We start from the raw sequence: 19,577 nt of genomic DNA on the forward strand, positions 1-19,577 counted from the left end.
CAGATGACTGGCACTGAGGTGGATGGTGGAGTGGAGCCACTGTGGTTCACTCTGATGGAGTCATTTCAATGTTCGTCTGTCAGTCTTGTTCTGAACTTTGATTTCATGACATTCAGGTCAGAAAAGGCAGAGGTATGGAGACCCAAACAAAGCAGACAATTTTATATTCTCTCAAGTGTATGTCACATTGAAAAGATAGATTGCAATTCAGATTGTGAATCGTGATTTTGTCTTAAAAGGATCGTGATATGATTTTTTGGAAAGATTGCCCACCCCTAATTTGACTAATCAAGTTTTCAAATTTATGTTGGATTCATTAACCCTTTGGCAAGCTACTTGGAAAGGGGTTGTGAGCTACCAGTAGCTCACGAGCAGCATGTTAGAGACCCCTACGCTAACCCAACATCAGCAATTACCTGCAGGACCTTCCCAGACAGAAAATTCTCCCTGCAATACCGAAAACCTGCATGTGGACCATATTTTGCAGCGGACTGCCATCCCTAGGAAGAGAACATAACAAATTAGGATTCAGTTCTTGACAATACTCATCTGCTGACATCATCCCGCAAGACAAGCCTGCATGTTGGCCATTGGAATTAAAGAGCTAAAACGTGTAGGGCACACTTTATGTGTTACCTTTATGTGTTTTAAAATCTTCAAATGTTTTGCCCAATTCAGTGGTAAAGTAACAGTCACATGAACTGGTTAACACAATATATACTATATATATATATATATATATATATATATATATATATATATATATATATATATATATATATATATATATATATACACACACACATACACACACACACACACACACACACACACACACACACACAACTGTCCCATATGGTTAAATCATGTTGCATTGTCTTTTTTGCTACATTAAATGTTACATTGAAATAGTTAAACGCAACACTACAAACTGTGAACATATACAATAAATTCAAAAATATTTCAGACCTGTTCACTTGTTTCACATTTTGTTATGTTGTAGCCTTGTGCTAAAATCAAGTTCATTTTTTCACTGATCAAGCAACACTCAACACCCCAAAATGACAAAACAAAAATAAGATTTTTAGTCATTTTGGAAAATGTATTACAAGTAAAAAACAGAACTATCCCATTGACTCAATTATTCAGACCCTTTGCTTTGGCTCAAGAGTGCAGCGCTCTAAACCGTAAGACAGCCCTACACAGCTGACACTTTAAACAGAGAACTTTAGTCCTTTTCTAGTATCACTTGATCACTAACAAGTTGTAACAATTTTGCATATGGAAACCAACCAGCAATGGTATTTAAGGTGCCATCTTTTCTTAGGTTCATTTTGCAGCACTGTGCTACTTACTTTGTAAGCCTGCAAAAGAGCCAGATGATCACTATTGGCAATCGCAAATTCCAACTTCTTAAAATTGGCCATCTCACGTTTATCCCAGGGTGATACCTGATGGAACACAAAAGGCAAATGTACATAATTTGGGCAATTCATGGTGACAAGCAAAAAAAAAAAAAAATGCCTTTCCAATTCTTACATCCATTTCTAAAAGTGAAAAGAACTCCCCTGTTATGGTTACGGAGTTCAGTAGCCTGCTATGGCAACATACACCTGATGCCTCCATCCTTCTGCCAATCATTTACAGACAGAAGTGGCAAAGAGGTTGTATGAGTTGGGACCACATAGATACATTAAAGTTGCTCGGTCCGGTTTTCAAGTCACCCGAAATAAATGGGGTAATGATGTTCATTTACATTTTTGTGGTGTGTACCGTTTAGCTATCTTAATGTATCAATGTATAGTGCCACTGAATGGGCTTGAAATTAAATTTGAAATGATTTGCATTATTATTATTAATATAACAAACATAACAAAAGTGTACATTGTGGCCAAATCTGTTAGTACACAAACCCTAATTTTTTACTCTTTCATTATTTAACCACACTTTAATATTTTCTCTAAGGTTTTGCCATGCTAATGTTTATTTTCTAAGCAGCCAATTAACAATAAGAACACCCAGCAGAAAATATAATATAATATAATTTCTTCTATAAAGACATAGAAAAAACATCACTACATGTACTTCATTTACCAATATGCTTAATAATACAGTAAAAAAAAAAAAAAAAGAAAACTAAATTAATTTCAGCAAAAGCTACTGGTTCGCATTCAACATATACTTGTTCTTTAAAATAAAAGGATAAAAGTAAGGTGGAAATGGTGCACATTCAGATCTGGCCTGCCTCCACATCACAAGGAATGTTTGATTGCTGTTAAATAATTTGGATGAACTGTCACACCTCGTGGTTTGTCACAGCTCACTCAAGTACTATGGCACTTTGTGGCATTACTGCTGAGAAACAACTTAAACTTCTTATTTCAGATGCTAGTTTACTGCTTGGCGGGTTTCACTGGATATGATTAGATGGAGTTCAAAAACGGAGGAGGGTGTTTGGACATCTACTTGAATGAGCAAAGGAAAAGAATGAGAACATTACAATTAAAGCTAAAATACTTAAAAGTCTGAGTGGGGTTCCTTCCACAGTCCAAAGACATGCAGGTTAGGTGGATTGGGAATCCTAAATTGGGCCTAGTGTGTGTGTGGGGTGTATGAGTGTGTTCACTTTGCGATGAATGGGCATCCTGTACAAGGGACCATTACTGGATTGCACCCCATGCTTGCTGGAATAGGCTTTAGCCCCCTGATTAAGGTTAAGTGGGCTTAGAAAATGATATGGTATGGCATGGTATATTTCAATATCTGGATTAAACCCTAACTGATTTATTTCATGCTACTACCTAAGGAGATAAGTTACATAACCCTGATTAATGTTTATTAACTCAGCAACAGAAATGATTCACTCTGATACCAACACTCAAATGATGAATCATTCTGACCCTAGACTGCTGGCGCTTTCAACCAGGGAAACTTTGGAAGGAACAAACTTCGATCAGCATGTGTCATGTTACATCTGTGGACACAACCAGCTGGACCTGCTCTAACCAAATGTTAATGACACAGGATTTAAATGTAATCCTGTGGCACAACTGGGCAGATCTGACCATATTTTTCTTCCACCTATAAGCCTGTTAGTAGACGGCAGCCACTCTGTTATTATTTAAGCCAGAAATTCTTGTGTTGTGCTCTTTGTCACAAATACAGTAAGTATGTAAGTAAGTAAGTAAGTAAGTAAGTAAGTAAGCACAGACAGACAGACAAGCAGACAGACAGACAGGCAGATAGATAGATAAGAACATCTGAGCACTGCGGTGTTTTCCGAACAAAGATTTTTAGTGAAGCACTATTTAGTTGTATGAAATTAAATCAAATGTGAAAAATTGGCTGTGCTAAAATGTGGGTCCCCTTGTCATTGTGCTGATTTGAATGCCTGTCACTGCTCAATGCTGATTACTTGGTTGGATGAGCTTGTTAAGCCTTGAACTTCATAGACAGAGGTGTCCAATCATGAGTGGTCAAAGGTATTTAAGGTGGTCAACTGCAAGTTGTGCTTCCTTCCCTTTGACTCTCCTCTGAAGAGTGACAGACAGCATGAGATCCTCAAAGCAACTCTCCAAAGATCTGAAAACAAAGACTGTTGAGTCTCATGGTTTAGGGGAAGGCTACAAAAAGCTCACTCAGAGGTTTAAATTATCAGTTTCAACTGTAAGGAATGGAATCAGGAAATGGAAGGCCACAGGCACAGTTGCTGTTAAACCAACACAGCAGGTCTGGCAGGCCAAGAAAAATACAGGAGCGGCATATGAACAGGATTGTGAGAATGGGGACGGACAACCACAGATCACCTCCAAAGACCTGCAAGAACATCTCGCTGCAGATGGTGTTTCTGTACATCGTTCTACAATTCAGCGCAATTTGCACAAAGAACATCTGTATGGCAGGGTGATAAGAAAGAAGCTCTTTCTGCACTCACGCCACAAACACGAGTCGCTTGTTGTATGCAGATGCTCAGATTCATTTTGGAACAAAGTGCTTTGGACTGATGAGACAAAAATTTAGTTATTTTGTCAGAACAAATAGCAGTTTGTATGGTGGAAGAAGAACACCGCATTCCAAGAAAAACACCTGCTATCTACCGTCAAATTTGGTGGAGGTTCCATCATGCTGTGGGGCTGTGTGGCCAGTTCAGGGATGGGGGCCCTTGTTAAAGTCGAGGGTTGGATGAATTCAACCCAATATCAACAAATTCTTCAGGATAATGTTCAAGCATCAGTCACAAACTTGAAGATAAAATAATACTGTTTACGTGAGGACATGTCATATATTAAAAGGAAGTTGCTACTTTGAAAGCTCAGCCAATGATAAACAAAAATCCAAAGAATTAAGACGGCTTCCCAAACTTTTTCATATGACTGTAGATAGATAGATAGATAGATAGATAGATAAGACAGACAGTTGACAGACAGACACACTTTCTATCTATCCAAAATATTTTCAAAATAAACTTTAAAATGTTCCTAAAAATGAAAAACTGGTTGCTAATACATCGTTTAGGTGAAATAAAAAAAGCAGCCAATGATGGATGCTGTAACAAAGTTTGAAAGTCTCCGCTCTAATCTAAACCCATCAAGGTGAAAAAGACAAAAAAAAAAAAAAAGAAGGAAGACTTTGGACATACAAATGGTGACTTAAAAGCCAAGCTGGCAGCAATGGTCAATGCTGGGTCCAAGCAGCGAAAGATGGCACCAAAGAGCATAAGCTTTCCAATCCGGACATCCACTGGAAGGGAGGCCAAATGATAACCGAGAGGCGTCAGCTTCTCATCAGACGTTAAGGCGCCGAGGTCCTGCAGCCGCTGCTTTGCTGCTTCTACGCTGCTCGAAGGAGGGGCCTCAATCAGCTGGGAGAACACAGACTCTAGCGGCCGCTCTGCAAACATGTCTAAAATCTTTATCCTTAAGGAAAAGGGAACAAAAATGTCTGTGAACCTTTGCACTAATGTTAAGCCGCAGACAAATGTTACAGTCAGAACCACAGATAAGCTGAAGATAACATTATACTGTTTACGTGAGGACAGGAGTTAAAATGTTCAATAATTAAGTAACCTACCCACTTCCTAATTCAAAGTCAAATAATATAGAAATATAAGCCAAAGAATCTTTAAAACATCAAGGCAAGAGGAGAGGAGCTCTGGCTCACCCTCATACTGAGTGGCAACACTGCATGGCCTGCAACTACAGATTTGTGTGAGATCAGTGAAGCCCCAATACATTAGTCCATCAAAGCTTCAGTGCCCTCCAGAATTACTGCAACCCTTGGTGCAGGTAAGCAAACAAAAAATATGAAAAAATGTCTTTATTGATCGTTAGTTTGATCTTGCATTCAAATTATGAGTAAAATCCAACTTTCACCAAGGTATAATAATTCAAAGAACAAAATTTCTTACAAAAAACATCCAATGTTTTTCCTCAAAACACATTTCAAGATTATTAGCAGCCCTAGAAGTGCTCATGAACTAATCTAATGAGCACAATCTATTCCCATTTATATTTTACCTTTAAGAAGGTTAAGTGGTGATCCACAACTTTCTGTTTTTCTTGGAACAAATAGCATTGGTGGCTTTGGTGTAAAATGAGTCAGGGTCATGCAGAATCCACACTGGTGATGGATCTGTGATGCTTTGGGGCGGTTTATCTTCTAAAGGCCCTGGGAATCTTGTTGTGATAGAAGGCACCACGGACTTCATCATATATTAGGAGTTCAAAATCTGCCAGGAGGCTAAGACTGGGTCATGGTTAGATCTTCCAGCAAGACAATGATCCAAAGAATAACTCCATATCCACACAAAAATGTTTCTCTACAATAATAAAGCTTTGGCAGAGACCATCCCAGTTCTTCAAGCTAATCTCCATTGAAAACTTGTGGGGTGAGCTGGAGAAGGACTCTGAAGATGTTCTGCATGGAAGAATGGTCTCAAATCCCTTTGTATGTGTTCCATCATCTCTTCCAGCATTAGAACAGTAATAATTCTCTACATTTATGTAGCACTTTTCTCCCTACTCAAAGCTCTTTAGTGAATGGGGAACCACTTCAACCACCACTAATGTGTAGCATCCATCAGGACGATGCGATGGCAGACATTTTTGTGTCAATACACTCAACACAAATTACTTGATAGGTGGTGAGGGAGACAGGGCATAATTAGTGGGGTGAATGACTAGGCCATGGAGGGCAATTTAGCCTGGACATTGAGATCTTTTATGGCTCAGTGTCCCATCAGTGCACAGGAGCATTGGGATCTGCGTTCAGAGCACAGTGTAAGCGTCCCCTGCTGCCCTCACCAACACCATTTGATGGTACTGGGTGGGTCCGAACATACTTAGCTTCAGGTGGATGACCCCTTCTGACATGCATGTGGTAAGGCTGCTGGACAGATTTTCTTTAATAAGAGAAGACTGATGTTCTCATAGTAAAAGGAGTGTGCACAAAGTAATAAATTCAGTTGTGCCAATAACTGTGATAAATGTGTTTGGAGAAAAAGTTTTTTTCCCTTTGAAAAAACTTACTTCAGTGAAAAGTTAGATTCATCCTATAATTTGAGTGAAAGTTCAAGTTAGTAAACAGTAAAGATAGTTTTTAATAGGATTTTTTGCTAATCTTTACCAAGGATGCCAATAATTCCAGAGAGCTGCTACGTTGATGGACCACGTGGTGCAGTTTTGTCTTTGGCCTTATGTTAACAAATTAGGCAGAACAGCATTACTTATCATTCAACCATCCTCCAAACCCGCTTATCTTGGGTAGAGCTGTGGGGAAGCTGAAGCCAGCAAATTATGCAGCAAAAAACAAAGTACAAAAATATGAAAACGAAGGTGGCTTTTCTAAAAAGAAAATCTTTTGCGAAGCCTTATATGGTAAGAGCTTTCCAGGACAGATGCAGTAATGGCTGCTGACCAGTTCTGAGACCTTGCATTATTAGCCAAGGTATTCAGTTGCTGTCTTAATGACCACTGAAAGCTCCTACACTTGCTAGTGGTTGTCACAGTTTACAGAATCAGATATAACCTTACAGTGACAATGCATCGTAATGTGTACTAACCTGAGGCACAACTGTTCTAGTGGTACCCTTTGGATCTCCGGGAGCTGCTGCTCTGCAAGCTGGTGATGGAAGCAGTGGCTGGTGAAGAGGTGAAAGCAGACTCCTGAAGCCACACGCCCTGCCCTGCCCTTCCTCTGCAATGCATTCGCTCGCGATACCCAGGCGTCCTCCAGACTCTCCATACTCCTGCTGGCATCATATCTGAAATGTTGGAACGCACAGGTCAGTTAATATACAGTACAGCAAACCATTTGGTGTACAGACACAAGGACATCTCCCTCCAGACTCCATGCTCTGAAAAATAAATGTGAAATTCAGCTATGGCAATGTCGACTGAGAGCTTCATTAGAGACGGAGCTATGATTTAGAATTTTCAACTGTGGAAACTTACTTGGACTGCTAAAACAATTACATTGAGATGCTGTTTATTGTTCACTTTTTTTAAGAAAGCTGTGCTCTTACTTTACCTTTTCTCCTTCATCTTCCCAGAATCAATGACAAACACCACATCATCAATAGTGATGGATGTCTCCGCAATGTTAGTGGAGATTACAATCTTTGTCACTCCTTCAGGTGGTCGCTTAAACACGGCCTGCTGTTCTTCACTGGTTAGCGAGGAGTGCAGTGGGTAAATTACACACCTAAAAGAGATTCAAGGAAAATATGAACAAAAGTCCGAAAGACAGCAAATGACACAATGGCAGTTCTCTAGCTCTGATTCAAACATTTAAAATGTTATTCAAAATCTTCCTCTTTATCTTTTGGCTGCTCCCGTTAGGGGTTGCCAGAGCGGATCATCTTTTTCCATCTCTTCCTGTCCTCATCATCTTGCTCTGTCACCCCCATTACCTGCATGTCCTCTCTCACCACATCCATAAACCTTCTCTTAGGCCTTCCTCTTCTCCTCTTGCCTGGCAGCTCTATCCTTAACATCCTTCTCCCGATATACCCAGCATCTCTCCTCCTCACATGTCCAAACCAACACAATCTCGCCTCTCTGACTTTGTCTCCAAACCATCCAACCTGAGCTGACCCTCTAATGTCCTCATTTCTAATCCTGTCCATCCTCGTCACACCCAATGCAAATCTTAGCATCTTTAACTCTGCCACCGCCAGCTGTGTCTCCTGCTTTCTGGTCAGGATACGAGTAATAAAATAAAGCAATGGCAAAGCCGTGTAAGTAGTTTATTAAAAAAAATATAAAGAAATATGTTTTGATAACATATAGAATAAATGACAGTGCACACCAGGACTGTTAGCACCACTGGCAAACATGGCAAAAAAAGAGTGTGAAAATTTTTCTTAGTTTCTGTAGTTTGGTTTTACACATAAAATTAGGATAGAAATCTGACTTTACACTAAAACTGTTCAAAGTTTTAAATTAACATCTGCATTAATTTCTCATTAAGGTGTCACCAAATCTTTAACTAAGTCAAACTAACAGACCGACAGCAATTCTTTTTGTCAATGCTGGTCACATAGTTTAATCCTTCACAGTCCAGACGTATGTCACCCCTTGTGTTTAGTGACAGGCAGAAGCTCCATTAGCAGTAATAACCTTCACCAGGCATTTCTCAGAGCTGCTGATCAGATTTGCATGATTGATTATGAAGAATATTTCACCATTCCTCCTTATGAGACTGTTTCAGTTTATAGAAATTTCTAGGATTCCTTGTATAGTCAGTTCTCTTCAGGTCAGGGCCGAGGTATCCTAATTGGATGGGACTCTGACTTGGCCATACCAGAACTTGAAATTTATTCTGTTTCAGACATTGTTTGGATCAGATTGAGACCAGGACTCACTGCTTGTGTGTTTAATACAGTCCACGTTTTCATTTTTAACCATTCTTTTGCACTTTTCGATTTATGTTTGGGGTCTCGTACCACCATCTGATTAAAATACCCTTGTATTTCCTCTGTTCTGTCTTGCTGAAGAGCCCTATTTCAGCGTCATTTGCCCAAAACTATCTAGAAAAGTCAAAAGTGTTCCGTGGACGAAGATCAGCAGTGACTTCTTATGTTCATCTTTCAACAGTGGGGTCTTCTTTAACTTTCCCACATAAAGCAAAGCCCTCTCAGTTTAGTGTAGCACATATTGCACGTGTTGAAGCCATCACTCCAGATTGCCTCAGGGCAGCTTTAAGCTCTTTAGATGCTTCATGTGGTGTTTGTTTTCAACAGTTCACATCAACCTTTGATTTCTTTTCAGTTTTTATATTACTTTTTCACACATCCACGTGTTCCTTTTTAACTGTTATTATATCATCCTGTGCTGCTGGGTAGCAAACAAAAGAGTCCATACAGACCAAAGCTGCTTCGCTGCCAACTTTTTTTAGGAGATATTGTACATGATATCCATGAAATGTCTGAAGAGAATCATTTTTATGCATTTTTCCTCAGTCAAAAGTTTGGGATTACCCCACAATTTTCATGCTTTTCATAGAAATTGACAACTTCTTTATCAAGATACCATTAAACTGACTTAAAAATATAGCCAAGGCATTACTAGCGAGTACTTTATAATGGCTATTACTGTTTGAAACGATGGATTTACAATTTATGATTCACATACTGCTCCAGTCTCCTAACAGTCAATTCCCTTAGCTAGCCATGTGTTAATGATAGCTGATTATTAGTGACATCTTTGTGATTGCATTAGCACTGCTGAAACTTGTTATTCCGTTCAAGGCAGTAGCATTCCTAAAGTTCAGTTCTGGAATCAAAAATGGCCAAAAGTTAATAGTATCTTCTATAAAGAAGGTACCAGTTTCTATCAGAAACAGGAACATTTCTCAGTGAACCCAAACCTTTGACCGTTAGTCTATATGATGTAGAAACATATGTAAGAATACCACATAAAAAATGATTTTCTTCACACAATTCACAGATATCACGTATGCTATCTCTTAAAAATGTTGGCAGCCAATGAGCTATGTACACTCATATATACTGCTAGTGTAGAATAAAAGGTTTCCTTTAGCCCACCTAAAACATGGCGTAACTTGGATTGTGTGAGAAGTTGTGTACTTTAAGCTTCTAACGTTCCTAGTACATTTTCAGAGCCTACTGGATGATCTCCTACTTGTCAGCTGTCTTTTCTATTCTTCTTCTTCTTTCGCCTGCACCAGTTATGGGCTGCCACAGTGGATCATCTTTTCCATATCTTCCCGTCCTCGTCATCTTGCTCTGTTACCCCCATCACCTGCATGTCCTCATTCACCAGATACATAAACCTTCTTTTCGGCCTTCCTCTTCTCCTCTTGCCTGACAGCTCTATCCTTGGCACCCTTCTCCCAATATACCCAGCCTCTTTCTTCTGCACATGTCCATACCAATGCAATCTCGCCTCTCTGACTTTGTCTCCCAACTGTCCCACTTGAGCTGACCCTCTAATGTCCTCATTTCTAATCCTGTCCATCCTCATCACACCCAATGCAAATCTTAGCGTCTTTAACTCTGCCACCTCCAGCTCTGTCTCCTGTGCCACCGTCTCCAGCTCATATAACATAGCTGGTCTCACTACCGTCCTGTAGACCTTCCCTGTCACTCTTGCTGATACCCGTCTGTCACAAATCACTCCTGACACTCTTCTCCAGCCACTCCACCCTGCCTGCACTCTCTTCTTCACTTCTCTTCCGCACTCCCCATTACTCTGTACTGTTGATCCCAATTATTTAAACTCCTCCACTTCGCCAACTCTACTCCTTGCATCCTCACCATTCCAACAACATTTATTTATATAGCACATTTTTATACAAAAAGTAGCTCAAAGTGCTTTACATAATGAAGAAAAGAAAAATAAAAGACAAAATAAGAAATTAAAATAAGACATTAGTTAACATAGAAAAGGAGTAAGGTCCGATGGCCAGGGTGGACCGAAAAAAAAACTCCAGTCGGCTGGGAAAAAAAAAAAAAAATCCACTGACCTCCCTCTCATTCACAGACACATGTATTCTGTCTCCACCTCTCCAGGGTCTCCTTGACCTGCTCCCTACTCTCACTACAGATCACAATGTCATCAGCAAACATCACAGTCCATGGGGACTCCTGTCTAATCTCATCTATCAACCTGTCCATCACCATTGAAAATAAGAAAGGGCTCAGAGCCGATCCCTGATGCAATCCCACCACCGTCACTCCTACTGCAGACCTCACCACTGTCACATTTCCCTCATACATATTCTATACAACTCTTAAGTACTTCTCTGCCACTCCCGACTTCCTCATACAATACCACAGCTCCTCTCAGTCACCCGGTCATATACTTTCTCCAGGTCCACAAAGACGCAATGCAACTCCTTCTGGCCTTCTCTATACTTCTCCATCAACATCCTCAGACCAATCTGTGTTGCTCTTTCTTGGCATGAAATCTTTTTGTCTGGTTAGAGTGACTAAAGTGGAACGGAGAGTTTACTTGCCACTTCTCAATAGACCCGCTAAAGTACTAAATGAACACAAATACACAGAACCCTTTGCATAATGACTTCAGAATATTTATTTAAAAGGGTGCCATTAACGTTGAGCACAACTGTACCACCCGTTTCACAGAACAAACCACAATAAACTAGGACGGCAGATCTGCATGCTAACATTCACAAACCGGTAGTGATGTTGTAATCAGCTTACCTTTTGTTGTGCCGATTGTTAAATAGCCGATTTGACTGCAACTGCTCGTATAACATTTTAATTTCTGCAAGCCCAGGCATAAACACAAGGACAGCACCTGAGGAAGTATTCACAATTTATTAATTAGAGAGAGAGGTGCTTAAAAGAATGGAGACACAAAATAAGCAGCATTGTTAACTTACTGATTAAATTATGTTTATGATTTTATTAAAATGTCTATGCTTGTTTCGTATAGTAGATCAGCTCATTCCTTCACTCTTCTAAAATGCTTCTGCTATTACAAACAATGGATGACTTAAGTGGGGCCAGAAGGAGTAAAGCTTAGCTGAGAATGAGAGTTCAGCACATGCAGATAAGCCACTGCTGTCTCTCATCTTATTGGACACAAAATGAGTTCAATTAAAATATTGATCTGGGTTTGTCTCTGCCATGTGCCCTGTGCTTGCTGGGATAGGCTTCAGTGTCTCTGCTCAGGATAAAGCGGGCTTAGAAAATGGTTGGAAGGATGATTACTGATCAATGTTGAAACATGAAGCAGAGTAGCAGTATGGCATCTCCTTTCATGTTTCTATGTATTCTGCTTTAAGGTGCCAGTCATTTACAGAGAGTATGACAGGCTGGATTGCCATTTTTACTTTTCCGAGTAGGAAACAAACACAATTCACTGTCTGCTATTTCTATCAATTTCTCCATTTTCTTGGCCTTTGGAATGATGAAGGAAGCTCCTTATTGTTTGCTTTCAACTGAATAATTCATATACTACAATATTATGGCATTAATATAACAAGATAAGAATGGAAAACCTTGAGAATTTGGGGACATTCCATAAAAATTAATACACATGTGCAAGTCAATTATTTAATAATGTATAACACTTCCAAACATGGGGATTCTTTATCACTGCATCTTTGCATAGGAATGCATGATCATTCCTCAAAGCATATCATATACTTGAGAAAAAAGACCAAATGTTCTTATTAGAAATCCAGTGCCAAGTGGAACGGCCAACAATTAAAGCATTCCTGTTAGCAGCCTTTCTCATTTGAAATTATAAATTGGAGTAATATTTAAACCTAAAGTATTTATTCGAACAAAAAGAAAAGCTTCACATTGCAATTACCAGGGGGGTAATTATGCTTTCCGTCCACTATCCACTCCAGCAAAGACTCCAAAAGGTCCATGTTGATCTTTTCCAAATCCATGGTTGCCATTGTTTTCAGGACTGCTCTGCTGGTAGCTTTGGGAGAGGGAGAAAAACACAACATACCCACAATACCATTAGAGTGCTTTAAAACAATGTAGATGCTGGTTAGCCAAAAAGCAAAGATGTGCGTCTCACAGCACTAAATTGTGTATTCAATTTTTGAAGCTACTATTTCTATTTAAAGAATAAGGATCTACACAAATAGCATTGGTCACAAGGCAGAAGCTAATCCTGATTAAGAAGATGACAAAAGATTTACTCAGTGACACACACAAGTACATTAGAAGTAGGCCTATTGAGAGGGCATAATCATACAGGATGATAACCAGACTCCCCAAAGGAATCACATGCCAAATTATCTATAGAATATAAACTCCACATATACAGCATCCGACTCTGAAATTGAACCCGGGCTCTCAGCTGTAGCGCTTAACAACCTCTGGTTACCGTTGCACTAAATCATAGCCAAGTTTCTGTCTCTAGTTTAACTGGGAATCATGTTGCTTCCTTTCTTCTGTATTTAATTAGACAATGCAGAAACATTAACATTAAACATTACAGTTTGCTTTACTTTTCCAAAGATTTTCAGAGAACACCCCTTCACACACTTGCTGCAAATTTCCGGGCCCCTATTGCTTAAGCTGCTTCTGGATGATGCACAGTGGGTATAGAAAAGAATCCCCCCCCACTTTGAAATACTCCCTTTTTTTTGCTTTACAGCCTTAAATGAAAACACACACAAAAAATATTTCTTCCCAGCTTTACTTACTCAATGCCACCTCTAACATCTAAGTGAAAGATATCACAGCTATAGTTCAGAAAAATATTAAAAAATCAAAAACAAGAAATCCGGAGATTAATAAAGGATCAACCCCCCCATGTCATTTTGTTGGCCCACCTTTTGCTTTAATGCCAGCCTTGAGTCTGTTGATTCTTCTCTATCAGCTTTGCACACCAAGATTGAGTAATATTTGCCCCCAAGTCTTCTTTACAGTTTAACTGTTTAAGTTCGGCCAAATTGGACGGTGAGTGTTTGTGGTCTGCTATCTGCAGATCTTTCCACAGATTTTCACTGTGATTTAGGTCTGGGCTCTGACTGGCCACGCGAGGACATTCACTTTTTTCTCCTTCAGCCATTGTGCGCTCAATTTTGTGGTGTGCTTTGGGTCGTTGTCATGTTGAAAGGTGAACATTCTGCCCATCTTCAACTTTCTGGCAGAGGGTAGCAGGTTTTCCTCAAGAATTTGACAGTATTTTGCCCCACCCATTTTTCCTTCTACCCTAATGAGAGCCCCAGACCCCCTATAACAGGATGCTGCCCTCTCTATGCTTTACTGTAGGTATGGTGTGTTATGGATGGTGAGCTGCATTGGTGTACCATTTGGTATTAAGGCCAGAGAGTTTGATTTTGGTCTCATCTGACCATAAGTCCTTTTTCCACTTGGCATCACAATGTTCAAGGTGCAGTCTAGCAAAGCTCAAACAAACCTTAATGTGGCCTTTCTTGAGAAGTGGCTTTTTCCTTGTGACCCTCCCGAACAAGCAACAATTGTGCAGCGCTTGTCAAATTGTTGTCTCATGCACACCATTAATGACCACTCATGGCCATAAAATCCTGTAACTCCTTCATAGTGGCCAATGGCCTCTTGGTAGCCTCTCTTATCAGTTTCCTCTTATCAGTTTGGAGGATCCAGGGATGGTCCTAGTAGTACCAAACACTTGCCAGTTCTTTATGATGGACTTTATTGTGCTCCTTGGGATTGATGAAGCCTTTGAGATGTTTTTGTCTCTATCTCCTGCCTTGTGTCTGCCCACAACTCTATCCCTGAGATCTTTTGAAAGTGACTTGCCACCCGTATTCAGTTGTTTGCTGTCAGTTGCACCACCAAGCAAGGGAATGAATGGACCAGGAACAGCTTCACTAATCACAATGATTACAATTGATCAACGGTGGAAGGAGGCCAGTAACCGCAATGGAAATGGTGGGCACTTACACTTGATTGAGTTTTTTTTTTTTTTTGGGGTCCTTTATTCATCTCAGTATGTCTTGTTTTTTATTTTTTTTAATTCTTCTGAACTGTAGCTGTGATATATTTCACTTGGATGCTATAGATTGCATTGAGTAAGTGAAGCTGGAAAAAATATTAGTTTGTGTGTTTTCATTTAAGGCTGTAAAGCAAAAAAATGGGAGTTTTTTGAAGTTGGGGGTTCTTTTCTATACCCACTGCATGTACAGGGATGGATAGAACTGACATAACAGCCTCAGAGCTGCCGATGACAGCCCAACTGCTGCGTGTGCATTACCATTTATAAAGAAGACTATTGAGAATCAACTAAAAGAAGACATGAATGATCAAACAACCAAGTTTCAATTCTTGCCTATCATACTGAAAGCAGGAGCATAACACTAACTAAGCATTTCAAATTAATCAGACTTCAAAGTCAGTTTCTCATATAAGGAAGGCTTACTATTTAAACAAATATTTGTATTAAAGCTCTGTGAATATGAAAATAGTAAGGAGGAAACTGGGAGCATTTAGCAGTATTACTGGACCAAGTCTGGGACATCCCGGCACTGAAGTATTTAGAAGTGAAACATTCTATGGCCATCTAAATAATCTGTAATGTCAATTAGATCTAATAAAAAAGTACATCAGCTTGTCAAACAAAAAAGAAGAAAGCAGTTAAAAGTTTCTTTCTCGTCAATAATTCACCTTTATGTTCAGGTATTACCACCCCACCCAGGGCATTGTGTACATACAATCAGTGTCAGGAGTGTGCAAAAATGTTCCATTCTTGCTTGATAATTTATTTATTACTTGCTAAAGTGTTTCCTGGGTGTATTTGTAGAATGGGTTACGGAAAGAAAGCAAATGTTTCTGTGTATCTTAAATGGCGACCCTGTTGTTAATGCTAGCTGACCCATCCGTCATCCACACTGCCACTCTAGCGATGCGTCCGTTTCCCATGAGTCAAGAATTTGATCTTTTTGGGTCCAATTGGATTCCAGAATTGCGTTAATTACTGGCTGGGTTGTAACCATGAATGTTGCCATGTCTGAATTGTCCTCTTATTTCAAGGTGGGCAGTTCGTAGTGCTATAGTAATGAAGAAAGGCTGACAAGGCACGAGTTAAACAATGACTCTTTGATCTTCCTTTGTGTTGCGCTGCACTTCCACTCTCGATCAACACTCAGCCAATAACCCCTGCAAAATCACACAATACTCCTTTTCATAGTACACTAAATACAGCATGTGGCATTGTGCCCGGATAAAGCTGCTCATCTTGTCAGCTAGTCTGACTTCTGTGTAGTCTGTGCAGGTGTTTCACTTCCTGTGACCAGCAGGTGGCACTGATGTAAAAACTGAAGTACACAATGGGGAAAAAAAGAACCCACTGCGATCCCGCTGGATTCCAAAGTAATCTATTTTGTCTATATTAGTGCTACTTTGGTCATGTCACTTTGTCACCTTTATGTAGGGTTATTTTGTGCATTTGTCTGTATGTATGCCTGTTCACCAAGATATGTCATGCTTGCCAGGCAAGTGATGAATGTGCCATTTGACCTGTGACATCATATTGGCCAGCTGCATTAAACAGCATCTAAACTTTGCTGTAAAATAAAGCAATGACTTGGCAAAGAATTATTAAGAGACTTTGAATCTAAAACACTCTGTTAAAACTAGATAAGTAATCTTTAGTGTTTTGACTTTAGTGACATCTATGCGGTCAAAAGCTATAGTAGTCTGTTTCAAAATACATTTACAATTCTTGCAGGGTCTTTTTAAATTCTTCCACATCTTCATGAAGAATTTAAAGTACTTAAGAGTGGTAGTTATAAGAAACATAAATGTAAGTTAGAATATAGTTTAAAATAAGAACTCCTCTTTGGTTTCTCTACTTTATACGTTTAAGCTACCGGAGGTAACTTCAACTGAAGCACACATCACTGTTATGAGTTTTCCAAAAGAACGGCAAACTAGATTAATGGAGGCAAGTAGGAAAAGAAATGTCAAGAATACCGGTCAAAATTTTAATACTGAGCATCTCTCCAGTCTTTTGTCAGTCTAAATGCTGAACTGGAAATCCAAGTTGAAGCCAGAAAAAAGTGTCTGAAACACTAAATAAGACCATGAAAAGCTACACGCAGAGGTTTCGTTTGAATTATCTGCCAACATGGATGACTGGGAAGTTCACAGTGCTGACATTTTGGTAAAACTGTCCACCTTTAAAGGGTGTTGTGTAACAACCCTGTGAGAACTAATGCTCAAAATGCCAACACCCAAAAAAATAAAGATGGTGTTGAAAAAGACATGAAAGATATATAACTGAATGGTCAGGTCGGAGAGCATGCAGTGGTACAGCGTGTTAACGCACCCACTACATGACAAAACAGCTCGGCATCCTGGTTGGTAGCCCCCCAGGCAGACAAGTGGTCCAGTCCCACCCTCCAGGAAATGACTCTCTATCTGCCGCAGCCAGGTGTTATGTGGGAGTCCCTTTGGCCTGGTCCAGCCACTCGGGTCCTCAACAATGAGAATCCTGCAAGCCGGATCACCCTCGGGTAATCACACCACATGGCCATAGTGCCGTAACAGGCGCTCCCTGACAATGCAGGTAACGTGCCTCATTCGGGACTCCATGAGCAACCGCTCGTTTGACATAAACTTAAACCAGCAGTACCCGAGGACTCCCTGAAGAGACACAGTATTGAAGGAGTCCAGTGTTCGTCTCAGGTCACTGGATAGCATCCATGTCTCACAAACAGGAAGCACCAGGACTCTAAAGACTTGGACCTTCGTCCATTTGCAGAGCATCACACAACCCTTTCCAGCGACCTCATGACCCCCCCATGCTTTCCCAATCCATCTACTGACTTCATAGGAAGAGTCACCAGAGACATGAATGTCCCTGCCGAGGTAAGAAAACCTCTCAATGAGGTCAACACTCTCTCCACTGGGGTTGGGGAATCTCTAACCAAAAAACAGATACCAAAATTAGGTTCAATAACCACAAAAATCTACGTTCAGGTATATAACATCATAATCAAAGCTCCAAGAGATGAGTCATAAATACATGGAGATGTTCCTTCAACCAAAATAAACTGAAATCTAATCAAATATTGAATTCTTATATCCATTACTGGTGCCAGTTTTGTAAAATCTGCATCTGAATTCATAAAATCACAAACAGTCTGGGCTTACACAACAAAGTGGAGGGTATGTGCGCGTGTGAACAGTACGGTGACCAGCTGTGCCATCAGCCAATCTGACTGCACAGACAACATATAAAACCAAATGTGGCCTACGCTGTGCGACATGATGGATTCGAGCCCTGTGACAGCAGTCATACCGTCATTTAGGCCTTGTTCACACGGGCGTTAAAATCGAGCGTTTTGTTTGCGTTCGTAGCGTCTGGTGAGCGCAGATCAAGCGCCGAGTGTTTTCTACGTAGGAGTCAATGAGAGTGTTCACACGGGCTTTGGTGACGCGCGTTTGTCCGGCTGCGCGTTTATACGGCATCAAAAAAACGTTGCATGCAGCTTTTTCTTGGCGTTCAAAACCCAACGGACGCAAGGAAACCGCTTCTAGTTCGTTTTCTGCGCGTTTATTTTACGCTTCAGAGGAGCGGGGGGGTGGGGTGTGGTGGGGGGGATGATGGCTAGGGGGCTGGTGGTATTTCAGTGCATAACACCGGTGTAAGCGCACACTCGACTACTGTTTCCTTACCTCAAAGTGACAAGTAGTCTCTCTTCGGGGCTAACACCAAGTCGCATATTGGTTGATCGGCGTGCAATGTGGCATTGCACCAGCTGCAGCAGACAATCAAAAGTGGAAACCAACATCCGACAGTAATTAAAAAACTTGCGCGGAAATTTTCACATTTCTTCATAAAGCACAAAAAACTTCCTTTAACCCGACGTTGTGCAGTCACAGGATGAACCCAGTAGCAGCGGCGATTTTTCTCTCCCTACGCCGTATTACGAGTATTTTTAAAACAAGAAGATTAATATCTAACATAGCAAAATGGTCCATATTGAAAGGAGGCACCTCAAATAAAACGACAAGGGCTTTCATATCCAGTTCCCGACACTGCCTCCACAGGTTAACACACAAACTACAATTTGGGCTGCAGGCTGGCGTTAGACAGAGACAAACGAACGCCGGTGTAGAAGTCAATCGATCGCCACCACAAAATGCAACATAAACGTCTAGGACGTTCAGAGCAAGTTCGTTTATCCAAAAACTTAACGCCCGTGTGAACAAGGCCTAATGGAGGCTTCCTGTTCAAATTGTGTCTTCCAGTGTTCTACTGGGCATCTTATCAAAAGTGATTGAGGAATTTTCATCGATTTCTAGTAGTCACTATGGAGACAACTCTGGAAAAAACACAACAATAACTGGAACTCTTCCAATACTTTTAAAAAATTCTAAATATCGTGGCCTGCTTTCAACACGTGCCAAACCACTTTTACTCAAGTATGTCAATCACTAAGTGCGTATTTTCTGAATATAGTAATATTGATTTGAAGACTGTACCTCCACAAGAACAAGGGCAGGTTAGATGCCCAAAGTTCAACATATTAAATTACCAATTTGAGGCATGACGACAACACAGGAAGACCAAATCCTCGTTCTATTCAATCGTGGGAAGACTCACCACGGATTTGATATTGCAGCCGTATCA

General features: G+C 40.3%; 1 protein-coding gene across 1 annotated transcript in view; it reads right to left on the reverse strand.

Moving 5' to 3' along the window:
* The window catches only part of dhx57 (DEAH (Asp-Glu-Ala-Asp/His) box polypeptide 57), a 74,425-nt gene that overhangs the window by 18,514 nt on the left and 36,334 nt on the right, over nt 1-19,577 (reverse strand). Inside the window, exons 13-19 of the mRNA XM_039739067.1 lie at nt 12,807-12,923; nt 11,687-11,783; nt 7,528-7,701; nt 7,061-7,261; nt 4,640-4,916; nt 1,356-1,451; nt 417-500 (exon numbers count right to left, since the gene is read on the reverse strand). Of these exons, the coding sequence (XP_039595001.1) occupies nt 417-500; nt 1,356-1,451; nt 4,640-4,916; nt 7,061-7,261; nt 7,528-7,701; nt 11,687-11,783; nt 12,807-12,923 (1,046 nt within the window). The remainder of the gene's footprint in view (nt 1-416; nt 501-1,355; nt 1,452-4,639; nt 4,917-7,060; nt 7,262-7,527; nt 7,702-11,686; nt 11,784-12,806; nt 12,924-19,577) is intronic.

The sequence above is a fragment of the Polypterus senegalus genome, chromosome 16 (genome assembly GCF_016835505.1).
Source record: "Polypterus senegalus isolate Bchr_013 chromosome 16, ASM1683550v1, whole genome shotgun sequence".
Taxonomy (NCBI): Eukaryota; Metazoa; Chordata; class Cladistia; order Polypteriformes; family Polypteridae; genus Polypterus; species Polypterus senegalus.